Source organism: Melanerpes formicivorus, unplaced genomic scaffold (assembly GCF_026170545.1).
Source record: "Melanerpes formicivorus ecotype bairdi unplaced genomic scaffold, bMelFor1.0.p_v2 SCAF_10, whole genome shotgun sequence".
In the NCBI taxonomy this organism is placed as follows: domain Eukaryota; kingdom Metazoa; phylum Chordata; class Aves; order Piciformes; family Picidae; genus Melanerpes; species Melanerpes formicivorus.
The window spans coordinates 15,166,555-15,194,553 of NW_027142362.1; the positions used below are offsets into that span (position 1 = coordinate 15,166,555).

At 36.9% G+C, this 27,999-nt stretch overlaps 1 protein-coding gene across 1 annotated transcript in view; it reads right to left on the reverse strand.

Annotated features, from left to right (window-relative positions):
- Positions 1-27,795, reverse strand: part of WDR72 (WD repeat domain 72) — a 110,176-nt gene extending 82,381 nt beyond the window's left edge. The window contains exons 1-13 of the mRNA XM_068143866.1: positions 27,778-27,795; positions 18,753-18,914; positions 17,496-17,602; positions 14,828-14,906; positions 11,857-12,031; positions 11,273-11,349; positions 9,362-9,481; positions 7,373-7,518; positions 6,915-7,011; positions 3,777-3,918; positions 3,092-3,331; positions 2,335-2,555; positions 1,127-1,322 (exon numbers count right to left, since the gene is read on the reverse strand). Coding sequence (XP_067999967.1) covers positions 1,127-1,322; positions 2,335-2,555; positions 3,092-3,331; positions 3,777-3,918; positions 6,915-7,011; positions 7,373-7,518; positions 9,362-9,481; positions 11,273-11,349; positions 11,857-12,031; positions 14,828-14,906; positions 17,496-17,602; positions 18,753-18,905 — 1,753 coding nt within the window. The 5' untranslated portion in view covers positions 18,906-18,914; positions 27,778-27,795. The remainder of the gene's footprint in view (positions 1-1,126; positions 1,323-2,334; positions 2,556-3,091; positions 3,332-3,776; positions 3,919-6,914; positions 7,012-7,372; positions 7,519-9,361; positions 9,482-11,272; positions 11,350-11,856; positions 12,032-14,827; positions 14,907-17,495; positions 17,603-18,752; positions 18,915-27,777) is intronic.
- Positions 27,796-27,999: the final 204 nt, after the last annotated feature.

The window sequence follows — 27,999 nt, forward strand, 5'->3', positions numbered from 1 at the left end:
AACATTCTCCTAGAGTCACACCTTCTCAAGTTTTATTGCTGTTTTTAAATAAAAAAGAACTTTTAAATATCAGAAAACAACGAAAAAAATATGAGAACTTTATAAGAGAGCTACGTGTTTCTGAGTAGCTGTTGGGTGGAAAAAAAAGGCTATGACTGTTAGTTACATTTAATTTTATTGTAAATCTTATTATTAAAAGCATCAATTTAGTACATTTGGGAAAAAAAATAGAGACCAGGAGGCATTTCCTATGCCAACTTAATGATATTAAATAGCTTACAACACACAACAGGCTTGTAAGTTGCACTTTACTGCATTTGCCAAGTCCTTCATTAAACACAGATATTTCATCCTTTAAAACAATGGATGCTTTTGTCCAAAGCAGGCTGCCTAGACAGTGGATTGTAGTAACTTGTAAATTGTGATCTCAGTATTACATTAGTAAAACTGTTCTGATACAGTATTAATATACTGTGTATTTCAGCAGTTGTAGACTCATTATGCAATTCCCTCCTCTGAGGGCAGAGAGCTCTGAATCACATGGAAACACTGCACTGTAATGCTAATACCAGTACAGCTTCCAAGAGTTCTGTCTCTCAAAGTTTAAGTAACTGCATTTATTACCCCTGTGAATCAGCAGCATGCTCTTAAAAGCACATGGTAATCTACAGTTTAACCTGAAACACACAGTGATAGCTTTCTCGACCACACAACTGCAAGCTTCACAATTATCCTCCACTATGATTACTGATTAACACAAAAGTTTTCTTAGATTACAATTTTGATGAAGAAAGCAAAACTTCATCTGCCAACTTGAATGCCAGTAGTGAAAACTGCATTCTTGAAACTTTACATATCGTTTAGAGCTTCCTGAAATACTCAAATTCAGTGCAATGTCAGCTAATAATCTGTCTGATGTGACTTAAGCTATTGTATTTTATTAGGGACATACCTTGAGTTATATAAATTTTTGTTTCTTACTTGTTCATATACATTAGAGATTTAAAATATTTTTTGATGTGCTGGTAATTCTGCTTTTGCCTTGTATAAGACAATGGTTTGTATAAGACAGACAAACAAAACTTAAAGAAAATGAGGTGGAAAAAAAACATCCCTGTCTTATTACCTGTTTCAATTTCCCAAATATAAACTGAGTCATCTTCACATCTAACAATCAGCAGATTTTCAACAGGGTCAAATTTTATCTTCTTCACAGGAAAAAGATGCTTTCTGGCATGTAAGAGACATACTCTCCTCTGAAGGTGTAGAATTGCCACTGAGTGATCACTGCACACACAGCACACTATGCTGTGGTCTTTTACCTGCAAAACAGAAAGAACTTCAGTTTCAACAGTTGTAACCACAGTCCTGGCATTTTAATAAGCCTGGTAAAAGTTGTCCAGTGAGGGGGCCAGCTTCTTCTCCTTGGTGTCAAGTAACAGGAGTAGAGAAAATGGTTACAAGCTGCACCAGGGGGGTCTCAGGCTGGATGTTAGCAAATACTTCCTCACTGAAAGGGTTATCCAATGTTGGAATGATCTGCTCAGTGCAATGGTGGAGTCACTGTGCCTGGAGATGTACAAGCACATGCTGGTGTGTAGGGACATGGTTTAGTGTTGACCCTTCAGTGCTGGGTCACGGGTTGGACTGGATGATCTTTGAGGTCTCTTCCAACTGGATGTCTTTTTAGAAAATTATGTTTCATTTCAGCCTGCACCTCCAATTTGTTTTTTTTTTTTTTTTTTTTTAACAGGCTAGACATACAACCAATCTCCCACCAGGAAAACATACAATCTACTCTATTTTTTTTCATTTATAATAAATAAAAACTTCTGAAATACTATTCACAATATTTAGGATATCACAGCAGCGATTAGATAACCAAATACACAGTTGCAGTTGCCCTAAAAGAGAAAGTAGTAAACATTACTTTAAACCAAACTGTTGTTCATGTGATATAAAATTATGTCAGGTCTTACAACACAAAAGCCAAGGGGAATGGATTTCTAACAAAAGCCTGAATACAATTTCATTTCACTTTGTATGGATCCGATTCTGCTAAGTCTTCCTTTTGTGCTATGGCTTGTTACTTTGGAGAACAGACTGACTGCCACCTCACTTAAATTAATAGCAAACTTCAAACAAGATAATTAAGTGAATGCAAATTAAGGGTGAAGTGCCACAGGATAAATGTATTGCCAGTTGTGTGGTGGTTTTTTTGCTGTTTGGGTTTTTTGTTGTTGTTTTGGTTTTTTCTCTCTCCTATATAGACACAAACACACATGTACGTAGAGATGGGGGTTTTGAGACATCATTTATTATGCTTTTACTTACTCTGTAGTTTTCTGGAAATCGTAAGAGCTCTGTCACTGGACCAGACTGCAGACTAAATTGGTGTAAGATGACTCCAGTAAACATATCCCAGCAGATCACAACAGAATCCTGGCCACCTGACAGCAGCCAGCTTGGATCAAATCTTACTGATTTATCATGTGGGTAAAGTAAACAAGTGACTCTGCTACTATGACCATTCAGAACCTTGTAAGGTAGATTGTCTGAAACAAGATAGTACATAAATTATTTCTGATTTTTTTTAAGAATAGGCCTTCCATATTTCACAGCACATTTGTTAACACCCTGGAGAGTCAAAAGGCCAAATACAACAATCCTTTACATGGAACCAAAGAATTTTGGACATGTTCTCTAAAGAGAGGACAAAGGTTTGCACTCTGAGTTTCATTTGCTGAGATCCATCCTTTTAATTCCTTCAGTGAAGGATGACCTTTTAGAGGAAGAATACTACTGCCCATATCATGTCATCCCACATATGTCCCTTCCAGGTCACTCCATCCCCAGAGCCATTCCAGGACTCCTAACAGTGCAAAGCACCTTGTTAGTACTGTGCTGTGATCAGATAGATCAGCTACAAAGGGAGAAAGAGCATCATAATCTTCAATTTTCCTCACTCAATGCCTGACCATTACCCAGATTTTTCAGAGAATTTTCACAGGGATCACTGGAGGGGCTGACAGAAGTATGCAGTCTTCTGTGCTTGATTGAGATGAATTTGAACAAAATTGTTCAAACTTACCTTTCAGCAAAGGTATGTTTTCTAAAAGTCTTGTTCTTGCAGCTTTTAAACCTACTGTTACTAAAATGTTGCCATTTTCACATCCACATACGAGTTTATTGAGACTGGGTATGTACAGAGAGGAACTGACAACCGCACTTCTATCTTCAGATGCACAAAAATGATCAATAATGTCCTCTGACATTGAATGTTGTTTATCAAAATTATCCTGAAGAGTCCACGTTGATGTAATTGGGATCTCTAAAGGATGGGGAGAAAGAGTTAGGAATTTTTATTTTTTATTCATAACAATAAAATTCCAAAGAAAATTAAATATACATTTCATCCCTTTGTCACATTTCCTAGCTTATCTCTTCGTAGTCTAGGGATGAAAACTCAGCACTTGCTACTCTGACACTCAATCTGAATCCTTTCTTTTATACCTCCCTATGAACAAACATAAGCAGGATTAAGCAAATTATCATGACATTTGGCAGTGAAGCATTTAAGGGCAGATGGTAAAGAAAGAGGAACATTTATATTTTTAGTTCCATGAAGAATTTCTAGACGCTCATCTTTGTGTCTTGTTCCTTTTAACTACAGACAAGCATCACACAATGACTGACTAAGAATCACTTTCTAATGTGAAAATATTTTCATGCAAATTGACTTTAAGACAGTATCAAAGGACACAGAATTGCCAAACCTTTTGGTGAACCATCAAGTGTTGACACAGGGACATCAGGAACATGCCACAAAGTGATCCTTCCTGAAGCTTCACCAGAAAAAAGAACCTTATAGAAAGGCTCCTTTCTTTCATTCATGAAGCCCATGACAAAAGGAAAACTCTGGCAAAAATAACAGTTAATCAATATTCTGATATTTAAAAGCTGATATATAATAATAATTGTAAATGAAAAGTTGCTGGCTGATTGCTTGCTTGCCTTTTTTTCATGTCACAAGCTGTGGGAATCAAGAACAAAAAATGACTGAACCCTCACAAGTCATTAAGCTCCACTCAGACCAGGTCACTCTGCATGGTGCAAGCCTCTCTAAGATCACATCCGCTTTGCCAGTACCCTTGGCTAAGCCTACATCCTATATGGAAAAGCAGAATGGGAGGAGTCTCTAGGTTTAGTCTCTCTAAATGGAGAGCCCATCAACAGTATCACCAGTACGTAAAAAAAAAAAAAAAAAGAAAAAAAAAAGAGGCCAGAATAAGCACAAAGACCAGGCAGAAAAAAATGCTGTGAAACACCACTAATCTTCACAGCAAAATAGGTTCAGTAAAGCTTCAATCATGACAGCTTAAATTACTAGAAGTAAAGAAAAGAAAGAGAGCTTTTATGTAGATAAGTTGCGGTCTATAACACCACCATTCCATCAGCTGGGAAAAGTTACATATTAGAGAGGTATAAACGGAATTATTGACCTTTACCTAGTTTCGTCTATTCAACACTAAAACTTATTGCAGTATATTTCTCTCACACAAACACCATGTTTCTATTCTTTCATGAAGACTAGAGGTCTACAAGGTTTTCTATGCCTGTAGGTATAACACTAAAAAATTCTGCATCACCACATCACTAACAATCAAATTATGTGGTAATCTACTGGTGACTTGCCAGGAACACCTTGTTTAGTTATTACATAACTTCATTCTCAAGTATCACTATCAAAATTGGGTGAGATGTTGTTCAAACTCTTGCAAAATTCCTGAAAATTAGGAATCCCCACATATGTCTGCATTAATATGCTTACAACAGCCATGTAGTTTATAAGTGAAGACTTTCAGTTTTGCTGTGGGCCTGTCTTGAAACACCAAGTAAGGCTTTTTGGCATGAAGAAAAACTGTGAGATGTGTGCAGGAGCATGCAAAAAACTCCACACCAAAAACCCCCAAAAGCACACCCTATACTGTTGATAGTGGGGATAGAAAGGTCTTGAACACAAGCTATTTTGACCCACACATCACCTTTACTTAGATAATATAGACACAACTTGACTGTTTGCTCCTTCAAGACATTTTAATAACATCCTCATATGTTGGACACATTTTATTTATAACATTGAAGTTTGGGGGCAACTCTACATTAAACCAAACTACATCATGATGCAGTTGCTTATAATCTAAGAGTGGAGACCAAAAGAGGTAACAGGCAGACCTGTTGTCTCACAAATTTGCTGTAATTTGTTTCCCCAGGTAGTAAAGTAAATATCAAAAATGGAATATTAGAAAAAGGCAGATGACATTATTTAGAAATTGCATGTGTTTTGGGGGAAGGAAATATGACAGCCTCCTACCATGACTGCAACCCTATTTGCCAAGCCATGTCTTCTGGCTATTTCTTTTCCTTCAGTATATCTGACCTTTTAGCATCCTTCAGCAGTTATCCTATCTGATTTCAGATCACAGCTTTTGGGGGAAAAGCTGAATGGCTTATGCTATTGCCCTTCAACTGAAAAATAAATCTGTCAGGGTTGCCAAGAGTACGGAACAAAAACGCTTTCTAAGAGCCTATAATTGTCAATAGAAAGAAAAGAGAACATAAAGAATCTCACATAGGTACATATTTGACAGTGCTTCTAGTCAGGTACAAATATGTCTCCCTTGCATATCTTCAGAAATTGCTTAAGGATCTGCTTGAGCTCTTAATGCAAATACCTAAGCTAATGCAACTGCAGGCAGGAATTAAATCCACATCTTTCAGCAATTTCCATTTCATAAAAAGCATTAGCACTAAGATTTAGCAACAAAATCAGGACCAACGCTACACAGAAAAAAAAATGTTAGACTTGTTTTAGTTCAGTTTTTGCCAAATTAAGCACCCTTACCATACATTTTTCTTCACCAATACTTCCTGATTTTAAAAAGTAGGAAATTAATTAGAATTAACTAGTTTTCCTTACCTATTTCTTTGTGATCACAAAGCACTACTCCAGAAGTGAGCCAAGAGGCAAGTTTTCCAGCATGACTGAATCCACTTGAACTATTCTAAGTAGCAACTTTTAAATTTCAGATTGGTGTGACATGCTCTGTTAAACCTGACTTCTCAGTTAGAACTGTATGGATTCACCTACTTTTTTGGATTCCTCCTTTCTTAACCTTCCTCAGGCAGAGACCATGGTTCTGAACAGTCACACGTGTCTGATTATGCATCGTGAGTAATGTCCGTCTCCTCACAGCGTACAAAAGTTAGGCATGTGATTGTGCCTCTGCAGGCTCAGGACAACGGTGCTCTGGATAAACCATCACAGGTTCAACCTCATACACGTGGCAACCAACACATGTATATAGCTAAACTGAAACATGCCTTTTAGTTTTTTAAGTAAAACAAGAGCTAAGCAACTTTATGTTTTGCATGTGTTGGTGTTTTTATTGTTTGGGGGGGTTGGTTTGGGGTGTGATTTGTTTGAGGGGTGTTTTTTGTTTCTTTTTTAATTTTAGATTTAAAGTAAAAGCTTCTAAAGCTAGTTTACACTACACTTAATTAAAAAAAAAAAAAAACACAACAAAAAACCTCCCTTTTTTGCCAAAATTTAGGGAAAATAAAACAAAACCAAACCACTTCAATTAGCCAACCTAGAGCAGGGGGGGAAGGGGGGGAAGAAGCTTTTTGTCCCTGTGAAAAAGTAAATATTGCCAAAACTTAAGATAAAAACCAGGCTATGAGCATCTCCAAGTTTGTAAGTAAAAAATTTTAAAGGAATAAGTCTTAATCATTGTGTTCACAGAGCAGTTAAATCTGTTGATGTATTCAACATTTTAAAGCAATCATTCAAGTAATTGCAATCATATAATGAATGAACTTTTGAAGCTTATGGTAAACATCTGTGAATTTACCTTATTTTCCTTCACAGTAGTAAAGCACAGTAAATGAGGATAAACAGTCTCTCTCAGCACCTTCCCATCAGCAGGATACATGCTTTTAGAAAGTCCACTGTGTAATTTGGAAACGAAGAAAGAATTAAAAGCTTTGGGAAGTCATATTTTCAGAAAGCAGAACAGTAGTGTCCGAGATTCACAAGTTCAATTAAAAGTTACCGAATAAGTAATTACAAGCGACTTTTTGAAATCATAGCACCAGCTGCCCAAGTTCTACATGACTAATCTTATTCCTATGTCCCCTGCTGTGTCAAACAAAGACTTAGGGCTGTCAAACTCAGGGTAAATCTTTGAGTGCCAAAGTGGTTTTGTTCTGGTTTTTGATCATTTGCAACATGCAGAGATTTTCCATAATAAACCTTCCAAAGTTCATCTTGTACCTGAACTTTTTGTGTGAATTTCCCATCTGAGCCCACCTGTTTAGCAGCTGGTAGATGTAACTGTGGCCATCTTCTGTCCAGATGATAAGTCTGTAAGCTGCTAGTACTTCTCCACCAGCAAAGAACTGACCACTTTTACAAAACTCAGTACAAAGCAAGGAGAAATCACAATAATCATAGACCTAAGCTCAGGGGAAAGGAAAAAAAAGAAAAAAGAGGAATTGGTACATTCATTTTAATTCAAGCTGGTTTGGAGTAATGGATCAGTAAGTTGAATGTTAACTTGACTGTAGTTCGACTACCTCTTTTAAGACCAAAGCTATTTTCATACTATTAAACTACTGCAAACCCAGAATCAGAACCTTATATTGCAAAAATAAAGATACTGACAATTAAAAAAACCCACAACAGTGGATCCTTCTGTTAGATTAGGTGATTTTGGATGGGATTTACTTTGTTTTGCCTTGCATTCATAATTAACACTTAGTGGACTATTCATTTTCTAAAGAGGTGGGTAATGATTTTAGCTCAATATTGAAGACAGATAGACACTATAAATGCTTCTGTCTGTATTCTTTAAAAACTTATCTGCTGGCATAATCACAGCACATCTTAATAGAATTTTTCTTAATTGAAATAAAAAAAACACCCAAGCACAACAATCTGTTTTGCTTGTAAGAATTTTCCTCACTTCCATTTCTAGACTTGGCAAAAAATGATATTTGTTTGTTTCCTACAACCTTTCCATTTTAAGTCAAAACAGGATACCAGTACAGTAACATAGGATATTGTCTGCTTGTTCACATTCCTCATGGAGAGAGTATTCACAGCCACACATTTTTATAATTTATTGTAGCAGTGTGAGGAAACAGATTTCAAAATGACATTTTTTTTTTAATTACCTGTACCTAATTTCTAGCTAATTTGTACCATATTTTCATTACTATAGAAGTGAGTTAAAGAACCACTTTAAATAGACACGTGAATCTTTCCTCCTGTACATACCACATACCATTCTAATTAAGGGGTAAAATCATCGTCTTTTTAAAGTTTGTACATTTATTTATTGAAACACAGAAGCTGAAAATCCAAAATTACTTGTATATACTTCACTGAGTACTAAAACATTAGCATTCAAGTGCACAATGGAAATATTGTATGAAATGTGCAACTTATAGAAAAACATAATAGATATTAATAGCAAACAATGCATGTTACCCAGATTTTTCCATGAAAATCCTGTCTGTTCTAGATGTGGAATTTCATTATAATTGTTTTTGTACAGAATTTTAAATAGCCCAAGAAAAAAGCAAGGCTACCCTGCAGCTGTAGTATTCAAAGTCAGCTCAGGTGTACGTGAAACTGCCCCTCGCCCCCAAGCAACAGTGCTTGGATCAGGTAACTGTGTTGCACTAACAGCTCAGGATTATTTTAAGAGAAATGACATAACACTGGGTAAAAGAAATACAGAACTTTTACAATAAAGTTCAGTTCAACTAAAATTTAAAATAAGTTTCAATAGCTTCAGGAAGCATCTGTTCTCTAATAGCTACTAGAAAAAGTGATATTCAGTCTTCAGTTTTGCTGGCTTCTATTAGTGGAACCCAGGCTATTAGCCCTGATGGAACAAAGGCCCTTGGTTAGCAAGGACTTGCCAAATGTGATTACTTCTCTCATACTTAAGCAGTTTTTGTGCATCTTTGTCTCCTTTTGAAATGCACTGTGGAGGGAACTAGAATACACCCAATGCTCTAAAACTGACTTCATGTAATCCCCTTTCTACTCAGCCAATTTAATGTTAGACTTTTAAAGCAGAAATACACTCATTAAAAAATACTTCATTTCAGTTAGGCAGTCAATATAAACAACGAAAGGATACAGTACACTAGTGTATCTGACAATTTAGTGAGCACTTTTTCATTAAAAACAAGCAGAATAGAAAAACCAAGTATCTGCATGTAAAAAATCACATTAGCTTTTCAAAGTCATTGATAAAATTCTAAAGTACAATGCTCAATAACGTACCTGCCAACATGTGGAAGACACAACTAGAAGGAGTCTTTCTGTGTAAGTGCAAAATCGTACTGCTTGGCAATTTATGCAGCCCAGAGATTTCGATTCCTTCTCACACACACTTTGTCTCTCCTTTACAGCAGAGGGAAAAAGCAGTAAGATTTATTCTAGATATATGAATTTCTACTTTCAGGGTAGAAACAAACCATGGAAAATAACTTTTTAATGTACATTTTCAAAATGCAAAGCAACATGCAATTCTTAATCAAAAGTGAAATAGGAAAACATTAGGGTTCAGAAGTACTATGTGAACAGAAGACATCCTGTATGGCTCAGACCTCGATCTCACTTAAAGAAGTGATAATGAATATGGAGAAGGACTAAAGACGTGTCACTGTGATACATAACAGATATTCATTACAGCAGATGCTAAGTATTCTTCTGTCAAAAATAGCTACAACCACCTATAAACTGACAATATTAGTTTCAGAATGGATGATGGATATTCTACTTTTCCACTCATCCTTGTTGCACCCAGGACAGTCTGGGACATATGGTGCTGTCATGTCTTTTTTGACCTTAACACCTCTAAAAAGTCATGGAAAAGTAATTAATTCTCTTAGTTTTGTACTACTGAATGGATGGGTGGCTTAAAAAAAAAGTACCACAAAACAAAACAACATACTTTCACCCTTTGTAAATATCAGATCAAGGCCATCAGGCTCAAAACTAATATATTGGAATAATTTTTACAGGTCATTCAATGAATCACTGAAAATGTAATGCTTTCTGTTTTGAAAGTTATCAGCCAAGAAAGGGCTATGCTGGCCATGGAATCAAATGGAAACCAATTTAACCAGTATCAAACTGTAAACCATTCTCTCATTACACCTTGAAACTCCAGTTAATTCTTATTAAATCCAACAATATTTATTACCATACTGTAATATGGTAACTGGATCATTACTAACTCCTCCCTTCACCAGAGAGTCCTGGGCTGTAAAAAGATGGCACTGTACATGCTTCTCTGATGTCTGTAAACAGTTGTTACAGAATGTCTACAGTGACAGTATTTTTTGCTACAGGAATGTTGAAATCAACCTTCCAAAAACACTGCATATAAACCAAAACTATCGAAAAAACACCAACAGGGTATCAAACTTGACAGATTCTCCTGAAGGGCCTGATTCTACTCATTAATAAGTAGTGCTGCTGCAAGCTCTGCAGTTTGTCAAGCAAAGTGATGTACTGCAGAAAATCAGAGAAGACAGTTGACATTTGGCCACTTATGTTGATGATTCATAGTACTTGATGCAATACTGAAGTCTCTTCATGAAGCCAGCTCTGAGTTTAATTCAAACACAAAACATTGTGTTCCAGTTCTAACACTGTGCATATCAAGTGACAGCTGCTAAGATTACTAAACACAGAGAAGTTGCACAGAATAAGCAAGTTTGAAGATGGAGAAACCAGGCATTCAACACAAGAGTCTTTTCCAAGTGAAGACAGCATTGTGGAAGGCAGCCAGATGAAAACAGTTTAAAGGTCCATTTTGAAGAAAGTAACAAGGGTGAAGAGGGAGCATACAAAGGTTGATTTGGAAGACTTTTAAGGACAGAGTGAAGGGGTTCAAAGAACAGAGTGACATTTTCAGGACGGCAGGGAAGCATTACAGCTTCAACATCATGGAATATGGAAAGTAAGAAGCCTAGGTGAAAAACACTGCACTTAAAGGCAAGAGGTGTCCAAGGGTCCAACTAACTTTTAATAGTGATATGAGGTTGTGTTCTCAGAACTTCATGATGAAATTCATCATTGTGTTTAGTACATACGGCTTAAAAATATTCTGGATTCTGCTTCAATGTATATTTTACCTGAGATTATTACATTCATGTCACTGGTTCACACCTTACACAAACTGACCTGTATGCTATTTAAAGATGAAGATAGGTCCCACACTTTCAGAACTCCAGCTACAGACACTGCAACCAATGAGTCTTCTGTGAAAAGTTAACAGTGAGATAGTCAACTTGAAACCAAAAGACAATCATGGCATAGACACTGGTGTACTATACAGCACTAAAACATGGATTCTGCAGGACACTGTTAAGATGAAATATTAATTTTACATAAAAATAGATAATTGGCATACAGAAACAGAAGCAGGGCAGGCAGCTAGTGAATTATTTTGTACAATCAGATCTATTTCAACAGAAATCACAGAACAGTGGTTTTATGCCCACAGTTTCCATAACATTACAAAATTAATTTGTACTTAGAGCCAGGAAATGAGTTGCTTACAACCACTGTAGAGGCTGCTCTTTTTCTCTTTAGAAACATATTAAACACAACAGCTTCTTAGGTGTTGCCAAGGAAATGTTAATATCTTGTACATAAAAGCACTGTAAAACATAATTAGATACTAAATCTAGTAGGGGTATACTATTTATACAGAAATATTTTCTTACCATTTAAGTGGCCTAGATAAATACATCTATAATGTATACCTTGAATTCTTGCAGAGTGTACAATACACATACAATTTATCCAATCAGGAGACTGAGATGACAATAAAGTGTGAATAACATCCAAAGTCTTAGCATCAATTATAAGAACATCTTGATATTCTCCACAACAAAGAAGCCAGCCTTCACCTGTCATTCGGAATGAACAATGGTAATACTGTAGAGGTGGAAAGAAGAGAGTCAGCATACAGAGCTACACAAATGTGCAGACCTATTTTGCACGTTAAGCATGTCATACTTTGATTATAATCAACACCTACTGCATATGTGAGACCATACACAATTTTGCAAGTGATGCAAGTATTTTGCATACATTTGTAACACTTTAATACAGGCATAGAGCTTAGTAAGAAGTGCTTTGTAGTGGGAAAAGTATCTGTCCTGCCCAGCTATTAGGATTTTTTTAAGTGATCAAGGCATTAATTTTCATTATAAATCACTAAACATTTTGGGAAATATTTCTCTGAGAAGCTTCATCTCTCTCCAAACATCTGATAGAGCTCCAGTTATGCAAAGGTTCATAAGCATGAAGAAAAATCATGTGAAAAGGCAGAAAATTCAAATATTTTTTTCATAACAATATTTTCACTTCACAACATATTCTTTATTTAAATGCTAAATGCCCTAGTGTTCAGAAGGTTCACCCTTTCTCAGTGATGTAATGAAAGAAAAAACTGACACAGCAAAGTCCTATGGAACAGAGATGATGGTGCAGAGGAACTGTGAAGGCTTCTTTTTTCTTGGGTGTTTTCTACATGCAAACACATTTGCATTTTGTGTAATGTCTATCTGTAATTGTACATCTAACTGCTGTACATACACAGAGAGCCAACTCAAATTCAATTTACAGGTAAATATTATCCTTAAAGGGAAAAATCATGTAATCAGGAAAATACCAGATGGCTCCACAAAGTTGTGCCTTATTTTTGACAGGTTCTCTGTATACTTGGTTCTGCTTAAATAATAATTCTTGGTCTATTGGTTAACTAAATGAAATATGGAAACAATTATATTATATAATACCACAGATATTATGAATAACCAGAGGTAGAAATGCAGCAGTAAGAACATTTTGTAATTATTGTTACACTTAAATTAGGCTTGAACTGGAAGATTTGTATAGTCAGTCCTCTGAGAAAATCCTATCCTGGTCAAGATCCACAAATGATTAAGAGTTGACCCTGATGTTCAATTTCATTTCAAATGGCAAATATTCAGTTTGCACTATTTGACATCTGCTATTTATAGCTGAATCATCTAAGCTGAACAAAAGAAACCTACTGGACCAAATAAGCTAGTAGTTTAATTAAAGCCTACTGCAACTAAAAAGAAAGCAACAATTTTATGCCACAAGTAATTATTTATTGTACAACAATGGAAAAAAAAAATCCACCACCACAACAAAACAACCCACAAGAAACATTCACACACACAAAAAGCAATCTATTATAAATATCTGAAGGTTGCATTTTTTGAACAGTTTTTCCTTCTAGCAACATCTGTTCCTTCTCCCATTAGATGTCTTCCTGTTAGATGCTCCTATTTTCTTTTAGCTGTCTTGCCAAAGTTACAGAAGAAAAATAATTTTCTTAAGCCAAATTTAGGTCTAGCTCACTTCTACTAATAGAGAAGAAGCAGTAATTTTCTAAAAGTATCTACTATTTGCTTTTCCTCTTTGAAGGGTATGAATGAAGAAAAAGAAAAGTACAGATTGTCAGATAATCAGCTAGGCCTGATCCCCCCACTTCTCTGCAGAATTCTTCCACAACTTTATTAAAATGTAGTTAAGCACTATCACAAAGGAGATCATGCCACACCTCTGCTACCTTATAATTAAAGTATCGGTTTGTGTATAAAGACATATATATGCAAACAGAATATATGCTTTAAACATATACACAACTAAAATAAATTCTGAACAAGCAATGTGTGTGTATGTGTGTGCATATATGTAAAAACATTTTAAAAGTTATTCTTCTATAATTTTTATTTGGTAATATAGCAATTTTTTCTCCTTTTCCCTTTCTCATTAAGAACTGTGCTTGCATTCATCATGAAAAATTGTTTCCTCTGGAAGCTTTAAAACACTTGCATTCTGAATTTGGCCACAGTTTGAGTCACAAGAGGTCTCAGATTTCAATCATTTGGAGGCTTTGTTCGACCCTAGACTTTCCTTGAAGAAAAACAGCTGTTAATTAACCTAGGAGCCCTGAGCTCTTCTAATATACTAAGAAACGAGCTATCTCTCTGAATCAAATCCATACATAGGGGCTTCTCAATCACATACACACAGGTATTTCAAACACCCTCACAATCCAACACCTAGATGCTTAGTGTACTGGATACAGTTCAAAGACGACACTTAAAATTACCTGAAGCAATATTTAAAGCAATTTGGTTTCCCAAAATAAGTGATCTATACCAAGTTCTGCAATGAATGAAAGGGTATTTTTGGAAACAGGGCAGAGCAGTCTTTTGGAGGTCAGCAGTTGAACGTCAAAATCTTTCAAATGTTTAAAAATAAGGTCTTCATCAGACTGTCTTACAATGTTCAGCTAGGTTGCTTGTACTTAAGTATATCATCAAAAGCCAACATTAAGCTTGAAGTTTCCATGCAATTTTAACACAGGAGGATAGTAAAGATAAAGACAGTTTCATTTTGCTACTTGGTGCCCAAACTTTACAATAAATTAATCGAGACTGCATTCCAGACAGTTGTAACCTAAAAAGAATCAATTCGTTTGATTAGGGAGTTCAAAGGAACATCAAAGCCTTATTTTCTTAGAGGGAAGTCAAAAAAGGAAAAATAACATAAAACTACTTATATTGCAACAGGTTATTTTCTCCTATTAAATATGCTATGAGTTACATATTTAAAATGAAAAATATGTTAACTCAGCAAAATTCCTCTTGTAATAAAAAGAGCTATTCCATGAAAAGTTGCTATACTTACATAGATTGCTGTATGCCTATAAGGAAGCTTTGTGTTCTCAATGCATTGTCCACTAGTGACATTCCAAACACACATCTCCCTGCCAAAGATAACTTCATATTATTCTCTGTCATTTCTACTCAATTGGCTGGAATAATTTTGTGCCACCAAGTTTTTCTTTAGCGTTTTAAGCGTGGTATGGTCATCTATGTGGGTTTTTGTTAGATTACTGGGTAAGAAAACGTTGTGGTCATTAGGAGGGGATAACATACACTATCTGGTTTGGCCTTTTTTTTTTTTTCTTTTCTTTTTTTTTTGGGGGGGGGGGTGGGGGTGGGGGTAGTGGTAATTGCACCCTACTGCCTCACAACAAACCTGACTTTAAGGCCAACTCCGGTCTACAACAAATTGTAGGTATACTGCCATTACAGCTCATCAACACATCACTGTAACTATCTGTCGTTGGAACGACATCCTCCTGAAAATGATTTATTTCACTGAACTTAAACCACACGTTTTGAAAAACAGAATGCATCTTCTGCCGCATCAGACTTCAGCTCTTGAAAGAAAATGCAAGTTCTGTTAAGAAGAAACAGTGCCACCATGAGGCTATGCCTGAAATCTGTTACTTTATCCAGGTACCTGCCTCTTCTGACAACCTAAAGGTCTGCACAGTGTTCGAGGTGTGCTTAATTACATTGAAGGTTCATGTTTCATAAAGATAGATTAGCCATTTAGGTATTGCTCAACATCATATGGAACTAGAGTACAACAGTTCAAACCAGGTGGCACAAATGAGGCTGAGATATGTTAGCATAATTCAGCAAGTGAGCATCAAACTTGATGCCTTTTGATTTTATTTAAACAGCACATGTTATTTCCACAGTTGAAACAATCATTTTATGATTTCTGAAATTATATTCACACATTTTCTGAACCAGGCTTTAAAAAACACATTGGGGGGAAATGTTTTATTGCATCAGAAATACTATTAAGTGATCTGCATTTTAATCTACACACTTTCTCATTTTAGAACAATCTAAAAATATTACTTTTTATTTTTCTGATGAGAGAGAAGCAAAGGCTATACACCTGCAGCACAGTGTCAGAGTTGGTAATCCACAAAAAATTGTAACAGAGTAAGCATTCTGTTAGGTTATCCACAGAATCACAGGGTTGGAAGGGACCTCTGGAGATCATCTAGTCTAATCCCTCTGCTAACACAGGTGTGCTTAGATCAGGTTGCACAGGAGCATGTCTGTCCACACAAATTGTGAAAGTCTCCAGAGAAGGAGACTCCACAACCTCTGGGAAGTCTGTTCCACTGCTCTGTCACCCTTGAAGTAAAGAAGTTTTTCCTTGAGTTCAAATGAAACCTCCTGTGTTTGTACCCACTGCCCTTTGTCCTGTCACCAGCCACCACTGAAAAGAGTCCAGCCAGTCCTCATGATCTCCATCCTTTAGATATTTACATGCAGCCTTTTTTTCCAGGCTAATGAGTCCCAGTCTCTGAGCCTCCCCTTGCAAGAAAGAGATGCTCCAGTGCCCTAATCACCTTTATGGCACTCTGCTGGACTCTCTCCAATAGTTCCCTGTCCTTCTTGAATGGGAGAGCCTAGAACTGGACATAATACTCTATGTGTAGCCTCACCATCATAAAGCAGAGGGTGAGGAGAACCTCCCTTGACCTGCTGGCCACACTCTTCTTAATGCACCACAGGATGCCATTGGCCTTCTCAGCCACAAGGGTACGTAGCAGGCTAATCATGAACTTGTCCACCACTATTCCCAGGCCCTCACATTTCAAAGCAGTTAGTTTCTCCTTTTATTCTATCAGAGTAACAATTAGTTACATTACTGTGATACATAGGTGCAAACCTTCACAAATGAGATCAGAACACTACTTCAGCCCCTGCATGTTGCATTTAATTTACTGAGTATACTAACATGGAGTGACACCACATTGATAAACCTGTCCTACAGCATATGCTGTATGCATGCACAGGGCACCAGTGAGAACTTCTGACTCATTAAGGACTAATTTATAGATTTCCATATAAAAAGTACAAAACCCCCCCGTTCAATGCTCATTCTTCTGAGATAAGTTAGTCATACAAATGCTTCAAAGATTCTGAAGTAGGACCGGGAGAGAGTATCATCTTCAATAGAAGGAGACAGAAGTTTGAAAACGGCAGAAGTGAATGATTCAGAAGCCAGGAAATGCAGTTCAACACACTACATCTTCTGAAGATGAGGCTTCCTATTGGTGATTATCTTAGCTTCATGTTGCAACTTTCTAGGGATCAGTGATGGATGCTTTGCCCTTATGTAATACAGATAAGTCAGCTGTAATTTGCTAACAGTGAACATATAAAGGGGCCAGAAGACTATTCAGTTATACTTGTTCGCATTCCAAGCAAGCTTGGTGATCCTTCAGAGTCAGAACCTTTAGGATGAGAACATCTCTCTGTATGGTGTATTTATAGCAAAGCCCTTGTTTGTTTCTTACTCTATTTCCAAAAAGATAGGGTGGAAAACATTAAGAGATGAGCTCTTAGCTTGACTATTCCGTACAAGATATCCTTTTCATATCACAGAAGTAGTGGATTAAAAACCTGCCAAACACAGAAACTAACCTATACCTGCCATACATGTCACGTTTAAGAAATAAGTGAAACCAGTTACCTACCCATTTTCAGTAGCACTTACTACACATGGCTGTTTCTCAAATTCTCTTGCTTTTGCCAAGCAAGTTACAGAAGCAGTATGGCCAAAGAGAATTTCTTTAGATGAAATCTAGAAGAAAAATACAATGGTTTAACTTAAACATTGTTTTATGTATAAACTAATGACATCTAAAAGCAAAAGAACACTATTTGTAGTGAATACCTTGCTTTATATTCTCAGGTTCTTTGATCACATTTCTGGAATGTACAGAGATGTGGATGGATCACTTAGTTTGCATAAAGTAGAGTCTTTGTATTCACAATAATCTAAAAATTACACCTTCTGAGGAATTTATGAAGCATCAAATGTTAGAAACATATGTGCAGAAAATCTCTGGCCTCCACTCTACAGCATGCAGCAAAAATGGCATCATGAAGCAGGATATTGATATAGCAAAGCTCATAAGCATGCATTTCATACAATGAATTTAAGTAATCCCTTTGATTAACTTCACTGCATGCAAAGATCTTAATGGAAAAGGGTAGCCCTACAGAATTGCAAACAAAAAGTTCAAGCTATATTTGAGCACAAATGGGGCAGCCAAATAAAAAAATTAAAAACCAAGAATCACAGTTGTAGGAGTGCAGAATAAAAATAAAATATAGGAATTCCTTTACTCTGTTCCATACTCAGGAAAAATAAATATGAAACAGCTGATTCTATGATAGCCAAACCAACAGCAATAACATGCCAGGGTGTCTGCAGCTTAATTATACCAAAACATAAGTATATATTTCATCATACCTACCATCTTTCTACATTTTTTTCCATTGTTAACCTGGTAATGAGCCCTGGTTATATAAATGTCTGTTGGGGTATTTGTGTGTGTTTTGTTTGTTTGCTTTGTGGTTTTTGGTTGGTTGGTTTGTTTTTCCTTAAAGGACAGACCATGCTCAGAAACTGATTAACAGACAAAACAAAACCACAATTATCATGATTCCTGTCTTGTAAAGTGTACATTTGCCTGCTGTCACTACAGCACACAAAGTCAAATGATAACCCACAGGTCATGATAATCTATGAAATTTTTTTCCGAAGTCTGGAAATAACTGGTTGCTTAGGCATTGCAGCTCTTTGTTTCACAAATTTCCTATAATAAATATCACTAGCTTTAAAATTTAATCTAAGTAAGAGCAAGCCTGGATAATCCCATTGTTTATAATAAAACATGAAGCTCCAAGCTGCCTATTTGGCACACTGCAGCATAGCAGACACAAACCTTTAATTCTGATGAAAGATCCCAGAGACATATTTGTCCTTCTTGACTTCCTGTAACTATAGTCTGCTGGTCATCTGTAATCATAACAGCAGTGATGCTGTGAGAAGGAGCTATTTTCCCCCAGACCGCTACAGCCTGCACTGACACCTTCATAGTCAGCACCTGAAAACAGAAACATCATGATGATACTAAATTATCACAGAATGTAATAAAAAACAACTCTAAAAAAGGCAATATAATCAACATCTGAAAAGGGGAGCTATAAAACACTGCTGCAAAAATGTTGATGAGGCATTGAAGCATTTTCTAGCTGTTACCAGCATCATGCTAACAGTTTCATAAAGCCACAAGTCAGTTGTATGAAAACTCCCAAATTATTAACTGGAGAAGAACAGCTTCCAGCACTCACCATCTTCCTAGAAAGTGTGTAGACACACTTCAGAAGCATCTCAGTTTATCTCCCTTCCTTTACAGCTTTCTGGATAAAATGCCAGAAGGCTGTTGTCATCGGCTCCTGACTGTTGTCAAGGATGGAGAAGGGTATGAAGTTGACATGGGCCTGTGAAGTGATTCCACCGAAAACTGAAATTCTCTTAAACTTTATTGAGGGCACTTTTGACTGCCAACAGCATGCAGGCAATAGACAGGCATCTGACAGATACTGAGCAGCGTCAAAAACGAATACTGCAATGTGTTACTCACAGGCATGAGTGAACAAGAAACTACAGATTTTAGGCTCTTGAAATGCATTATTGTTTGGGGTCATTTAAACAGATTTTAAGTATTATTTTCAAAAGTACTGTATGTCACCTACTTTTATCCAAACATCAGTAATACCATTGCAGAGATACCTCAGAGCAGCTGTTCTGCAGTCACTAAGCAAAATTCATCCTTTGGAGAAAGTATGCTCCTGCTCATCTTAGAGAAAAGGAAGACAACAGAGCCCTCAGTACAAATAGTGAAAATTAAACAGGTGCCAGTAAGAAGGTGCTAGAACAGCACAGCTAGAAGAGGACACCAAAAAGACATGGAAGCTGAAATCTTGTGATAAGAGATAGGAATGAGGTAGAATGAAACACATGGCAGAAGGTAACAGCCAGCCAAAAGTAGTAATAAAGCAATGATTCAAAGACATGTGAAGAACAGCTCCTGCAATAATTCAGAAAAGACCACAGGACAGAAACAGAGCAGAGAAGCAGCCTTTTAAACTATGTTTAAAGAAACTGTAATAGAAACCATCACTAAATTCAGCGTGGTAGCAGCTGAAAGCAGGGACAAGGGCACACGATATCTTCATTACTACTAATACAAGTCTTAAGTGCACAGAACTAGAGGAATGGCCCTGCTTCCTGACAAACACATGAAGGGCTCAGTTACTGGAATAAAGGGCTGAAAAGACTGGCATGGTAGACTGCCTAGGTCCTGACACACAATCTTAGCCAGAACTTCAAAGGCAGAAGGGAGGAGGAGGAATCTAAGAGAAAATCAAGGTCAGAAGTGCTAGACTAAATCCTATTTAGTTTAATTTTAAAGCTCTTCATGCACACATCACAAAATACTAAGAGATATTACTGATCTCAGCTTTAGAAATTGACATTTCTGGTATTTCTTTTTTAATGTCTAGTCATACAAAGCTAGAAGTCTTTTTCTCTTCCCATTTATGTCCTGAAATCAAAGTTGTTCCAACCAAACTCTTAATGATGTGGTTTTAGGTATCTGCAAAGCAAGGAAAAATCACTATTTTCATAAAGCTTATAAAATGGTAGCTGTTCAAGTTAGTCTGAGATGTCAAATCCTGAGTCTTTACAAAGCATTTTCTTGCATATCATGGAGTCATTTATACTTGTGCCATGGGAGCATTCAATTAGTGTAAAACACCATAAAGCAGCAGAATTCAGGTTTGTACTGCATTGAATATAAAGTCATAAATTACATTTTCTTGTAGAAGAAGCATAGAATCAAGATCAATATTCTTAGCAGAAGACCTACTGCTGAGCAAGTGATGAGTAACTGAACTCAGAAGACCAACAGAAGTTAAAAGCTAAATGATTTAATCGAATTTACTGATGTATAGATTATCTATTTGCACAACAATTTTTCAGATATCCATGAGTGTCATGAATTAATAAACAGCTACTACTATGGACAAAACACCAGTTATGTAAGAGAATTAATCTCTGACTGCAAAGTTACAGGAACATTTCTTACTTTTTCCTTACAACTGAAGTGTAAGCGAAATAGAAAACAGAATGTCCACATGAACATAACAGTCTATAACTTCTCCCCTCATGCTACTGATGCACAACATGAGTCTTTTGCACGAAAGCTTTGTTTCTAAATACACCAGAACTTCCTTAGAAACGATGCATGTACACATCCACATTTTGCCTGACAATATTTAGTTCTATCAAAGCTATTTAGTGATGCTGATGGCACATAGAGCAAACTTTTAAATAATAAAATCAACCGATATTTATCGGACTGTTCCTTTAAAAAAAGGGAAAAACTGTTTCCACAAAGTCAAATATCGCCCAAGGCATCTCTGAACTGCATGTAGCTTATCAGCACGTCAAATTCCTCCAGCTCTGTCCACTGAAGCATGTCTGATTTGCAGTATTAACCCGTAATTCAACTTTAAATCAAGTTCTTCAGTCCTGTTCACAATCTAATGAACTTTTACTTGTTTTACCCTTACAATCACACTGTCCAAAAGAACTGCCTATAAAAAATTCCTTGTCCTTAGTTAAACCATACCAGTTCATCCCTCCACTAACTTGTCACATGTCTACTACTTTGTCTGTAGTTCTCTGAAGGCTTTTCACACTGAAACCATATCACAAACCTCTCTTGGCTTAGAAAATTTCCACAGCTGCAAGGACTTAGGCTGTATCACTTTAACAACTTTGTGTCATTTGTACAGTATGTCTCATTTGAAAAACTCAGTACGCTACCCTCCACAGAAGATGTGAGATATTTAGAAGTCTATTCAAAAGCTTTAAAAGGCCAGAAAGCCAGAGAACTGACCTTGAACGTCTTTTTAAGCACATATTAATGCAAGAACTTTTCCTCATCACTCAACTTTGACTTGGGCTGCTCACGAACTGAGCAGACCGCAAAAGGTCAGATTATACAAAAAAGAAACAGTGCTACCATAACTTAACATATGCTTTCCCCATAGAGCACTAACTCCAATATAGTAAACATATCTTTATTTCCTCTGCTCTACTAGTAGCTTTAAAAAAAAACATTTGTTAGCTTGTCCATTAAACTTATCTCAGACTTTCCAATCACTGTCACATAATTACTGCTTAACTTTGGGCATACATCTCAGTGCTGCATTTTCAAGATAAAAATTATACTCCTAGAAAAAGTGGTTTGGGAACGTGTAGGTTAAAATGGAAGAGTTTCTTATGTCTCAAGAGCATGCATGTGCACATTTTCAGAGTGATTTGCAGTGAAAAATCTGGGTTTTGTTTTCCCCCACTGAAGTCTGTAGCTCAAGTTCTATATTTACTGGTCCTTGCATTTACACTTGGAATTTGCTCAAAAGCATCAAGGAATCTTTCCAGCAGAAACACCCTGAACAATATTACATTATTAACTACAAGAATCACATTTTTTCCTGAAGAAAACACTAACTTGATTTTTCAATTAATTCACAATTTACCAGATCTCACATACATCAAAGTCCATAGAACTAGGAACTGAACTTCTTAGAGACCAAATATCAAACAGTTCACATGATCAAACACTGGTTGTGGCAGAAACCTTCTTCTCACAGCTACAGCCATAACAAAGGCAACCAAATAGGAAATGATAGCTTAAGAGAAAGAGACTTTGTACACTAAAATATCACTCTATAGGCAACAATGTGGAAAAAAGAACCCCACACAACAAAACCCACAACCAACCAAAACCACCCACAACCCAAACAAACAAAACAACCCTTTTGTGAATTTATATTCATACTTGTTTCACATTTTCTATGTGAATCCTAAACTATCGACACAAGATCAGTTGTTTCGAAGTCCAGTTAAACGTATGGCAACCAGAGTGGGCATGAAAAAGACACGGAAATCGGTCTTGAAAACATTAAGAGATTAGCAGCCTTTAACTGTTTTGTTTAGAATAGAATAGACCAGGTTGGAAGAGACCTTCGAGATCACCATGTCCAACCTATCACCAACCCACCTAATCAACTAAACCATGCAACCAAGCACCCTATCAAGTCTCTAATGAGATGAAGAAAGAAACAAAACAAAACCAGGGCATATGGGCTAAAATAATTAAAACTAATTACTGAGAATTTTAAAACAGTAGCAGATGTCTTCTCAGTCCAGCAAAATTCTACTTGCTCAGGCTTCAACATCCTTGATATTGAAGTAAAATAATACAATTTGCACACAAACTTTAGATACATCATTGTAGTAATGTAACCTCCTGTACAATGATATATCTAAAGAGGGTTACAACGATGTTACATCATTATAGTAAAATGCTAGGAGCCTGGTAGGTTTTCATGACCAATTCCTGTTGTTTGTGTGTTCCCAACCCATCTGATTCTCATATTCCCATCTACTCTTTAGCTTTAACTGACATTTTTTTCTATATATTCTGTCTGTATAAGAAAAAGATCTAGCAATATTTTTGTACTGTTAGTAAAAAGCTGATTATTTTTCTTAAAAATAGCTTTGACTTGCAGTCTTCCAATCCATTCTGTATTGTCTTCACAGTTTTCTCAGTTTACTTTATGATGCAAATGCTCTTTAAGGATGCTGTATATTATCTCTGGTAATCAGCAAAGACATAACTTTTCCCAAACTAAAAAACTACTATCATCCCCCACTGTGCACTATGTACAGCAACTCCATCTAAGGGACATGAATAATAAAATATATTACATTTACAAAACACACAACAAAAGTATCTAAGCACAAAACCTAAAGAAAGGTTAGTGACATAGTGCTGTCTTTGTGTGCCTGTAGATGTACATTGATTTCATGATGCTGCTAAAAAATTTTCTGTTTAGGTAAGCTGCTGTTCAGATGCCTATCTTGTCCAGGAATTTTAAAATACAGGTCAAGAATACTTGGCAATTTGTGAAGCAGCAGGATATGCCTGCATTTGTGTAGGTATGAGCAATGGAATAGATTAGAAAAAATAAATACAACACTCAGAAAGGTGCTCTACAGAGAAATGAGACAGAACAGAGATACAGGGGGCACAGAGGGAAAGGCTGGGTATATAATGCATCCTCCTTTTATTTTCCCTACATTAAGTAAGGTAAGTGGAAAGGGAACAACCAAACAAATGACAGCAAAGACAGTAAGACAAATCAGAAAGTAACAAAAAGAGATTTGAAATAACAGCAAAAAGTAAAACAATGAAAGATTTATCAAGATACTTTTTTAAAGTACAATTAAAAACTAGTTTGTATATAGCACATCAGATAGGAGCACGAATAACGGCCTCTTAAGTTCTGGAGTGTGCTCTCTGTGGCTATTGCTGCAAAAGGATGCCTGTATTTCAAGTATTTTAATTACTACATCTAATCAGAGAGAGGGCAACAAATAAAATACACCGCTAATCAACATTTCTATCCTAGGGCACACACCTTTGTGTTTTGATATCTTCTCCCAGAATGCTCAAAATTCCACACATTTTCCTCTGTGTTGTGGGGTTTGGGTTGGGTTGGGTTGTTTATTGTGGGGTTTTTTGTTGTTGCTGTTGGTGGTGGTTGGTTCATTGGTTGTTTTGGTTTGTTTGGGGGGTTTTTGTGGCTATATTCTGGAGACCCTGCCTGCCTATCTACCATTGCATTTCCATTTCAAGATGGAATGGGACTTTCCTCAAGACCTGTCAGGGCTACACCCTAATGGGCCAGTGGAGTCACTGTTGAGTGACACCCAGATCTCCCCTGGGGTGTGAACACACTGCTTTTGCAGTCCAGGGGAGCAAGGAGCAAGAGACCAGGACCACAAATCAATACAACCCATTTTAACTAGCAAGAACCACCTAGTAATACCTTGTTTGTATTTCTTGAACGAGTGACACAAGAAACACTTATTTCATTCCACACAATAATTCACCACAATCAGAAGGAGCACAGTAAGGGCAACACCATCTCCCAGCTGCTGATTACATCAAAGGTTTGCAGCACAAATTCAATTTTATGATGTTAATCTCAGCCTGCCACTCAGAAATTTTCTCTGAGGGATATGATTTTTCTCTGGATTTCATTTTAAGAATGATTTTCTTCTTCTACAATCAATAAAGATATGTTTTCATCAAAAGACTCTATCTTGGCAGAATTCAATTGGCCATCTCAAAGCCTTCTGGTGACACAATATTAATTAAAATAGTTTATGTTGCACCTAAGCTGGAAAATGGGGCAGTGAAAACAGCAACTCAGAACACTTGTACTTTACAGACTATCACAAGCTCCTTGAAGTTACTGGTTTACACCACAAACTGTTAAATTAAGCTTGCTAGAAAAGTGTTATCAAATGCTCTTTTCCTAAGTAGAAAAATTAAAAGTTCATGCAAAAATAAAAATTCCCATTTTCATTGTCATTAAAGGCTTCAACAAAAATCAATGATCTAAAGCTATTTAAATATGTTAGACAACAATTAATGCATGGAAATTAACTAACTTGGTTTTTAAATCAAATATACCCAGGATCCTGTATATATACAAATTTATGTGAAAAAGAAATACATTATAAAAGTGTGTTTAGAGCCATAAAAGATGTCTTTAAAGATTTTACAGTCTGAATGTTCTGTAAGCTACAACAACAGTTACCTATAGGAAATCAAATGTTGCGTAAGTACAATATGGAACCACATGCACGTGTGTCACTCATATTCAAATGGTGAAATACTCGGCTTAAGCAGTGTTTTATTCAGACATTAGGACATTCACCCAGCAATTCCTAAAGGAAATCACACGTGACAGAAAATGGCCATAAATTTCCACAGAAGGCAAACTCTGAATTCTACAAAACTTCATCTTACTGACTTAAGGACAGGTTCTAACCTTAGTTTTATATACATTATGCTTACTGAAAGTAACAGTTTCCCACATGAGAAAGTGCTGCTTACTTATGCTAGTAACAAGGTAGCTCCTTACATTTTCTTAATTAAAAATTGTCTTTTGACCAGACACACATTTATGTCCTTTAAAGAGTCGACTGTCTCAATGAGATTCCCTGTGATTCATAATCCCACATGAATCAAAGGGTATATTAAGGTGGTCCTAACTGCAAGTTTATGGCTTACATAACTTGAAAAGTGCCGAGTAATAAAGTTTAAGTCTGTCATCCACAATAACTTTGATCAGCTTTCCTTTCTATGAAATATCATAGATCTTGTACTAAACTAGACATAACTAAGCCTACAGAATTCATTCTTATTTACACTGCTTTTACACAAGCGATAAAAAAAATCTACTAAGGTAAAGACATTAAACAAACAAAACCTCAAACTGAGAGGCAGCAAATATTCATCAAAGCCTTAAGTCACTCATTTTGTCTTCCTTGAGTGACCTTGAACTCATGTAAGATAAAAAAACCTCACTGATCTTAGAGGTGATGTTTTTGGTTCAGCTCCACTGTACTCTGGTATGTTGAAATAACAAACAAAATTGGAATCAGATGCTTGAAATAAAAAACTGATCTCATCAGCTTTTGTTCTTTTTGATAGTGATGTAATAATCACTAAGCAGTGGTGTAATTAAGTGTATCATAATGAGGATTTCCTCCAAATTCTGACAACAAAACTCCTTATTCTTCCATCTTACTGTTTAAACACTTTTAATTACCCAGCAGGTCTCTATGCAATGTTCTGCCCTATGGGGCATGCAGCTGTTTAATGTAAACAGTTCTGAATGATTTATTATATATACAGTTGAATCTGCTTCAGTAAAAAGACACTGTTTATTATGGAGCAGAAACAAAGTCCAAAACTGATTCAGTGCATTACAAATGCACGGATTGCAGTTTTCCTTACAATAAACTTCTAATTTTAATACCAAAATATTTTAGTAAGAAAAACCTACTCTTGCCATGAAATCAGTTCTACCAACTGACACTAACCTTTTGAGCAGAATTTTCTTACCATGACAGCCATTTTTGCCATGGGTATTTCCCATAGATCACAGTTCTGTACAAATAGCATTACTAATATGCTAAGGTTTCATGCCATATTAAGAAAACACCAACAGCGTTCCCAGCAGCAATAAGAGAAGTCATCATGACAAAAACACCACAAGGCTCTAAAGGATCCATTCTGGTTAATTTCATAATTAAGCATATCTCCAAAAAAACCCACCAGACCTAACCTGAATTATTTTCAAGTAAAAGTGGAACTCTTATAGATCAAATTTATTTCTTCCCAAGGTTTTACATCCAGTCAATAAGGCATCACTAAAATAAGAGCATTTTCCCACATTTTGAACTCTGATGTACCCTCACACGGTATTGTGCTTCTCTAGGAAGTTCAGCCAGTAAGTATACTCCAATATAATTGATGAATATACGCAATTCAGTAGATTAACCTGGAATAGGAATTATCTGACATCTAACAGACAGTAAGGTTGCAATACAATCAAGTTACATAGTTGATGCTAAACTTACGGGGGACCAAGCAAAACTCACTGAAACGTGCCCAAGGTAGAACGAAGAAACTGTACCAGTTAAAAGGGCTTCACACCCGTCAGAGGAGCTCTGTGATACCCAGTATCCCTGCGGCTCTTTGCCACGGCAAAACCCAAAACCACCATCAGCTTTTTCCCTGAGACACCCGAGGAAGCTGAGCCTTACGGCCACCGACCCGCTACCAGGCTAGTGCCCGCAGCCCGAGGCTTCCCACTGAGGAGCTGGCCAGCCCGGTGACACCGCCGCCCACGGTCCGGCTGTGCTGGCGGAATCGGGAGGACAGCACCGGGCTGGAAGCCTTGCGGGGAGGACTGGCGGCAGAGGGTGGCAAAGCTCAGCTGAGTCGAGCAGGCGAGGCCCCGGCCCCTTACCTCCAGCTGCTCCAAATCACCGCGAGCGGGGAACACCAGCCGGCGACTGCGCGAGCGCCGAAAACAACTGGAGGGAGCGGGCACGAGTTTAATCCCACCCGGGAGCGGCTACACCCAGCCCCATGCCAGCTCCCGCCCTGGCCGCTCCCTGGTCTCCCGCGGCGCGGGCCGGAGCCAGGGCGGTGCAAGCTCCCACTGCCCAGCGCCGCCTGCAGCTCCTCA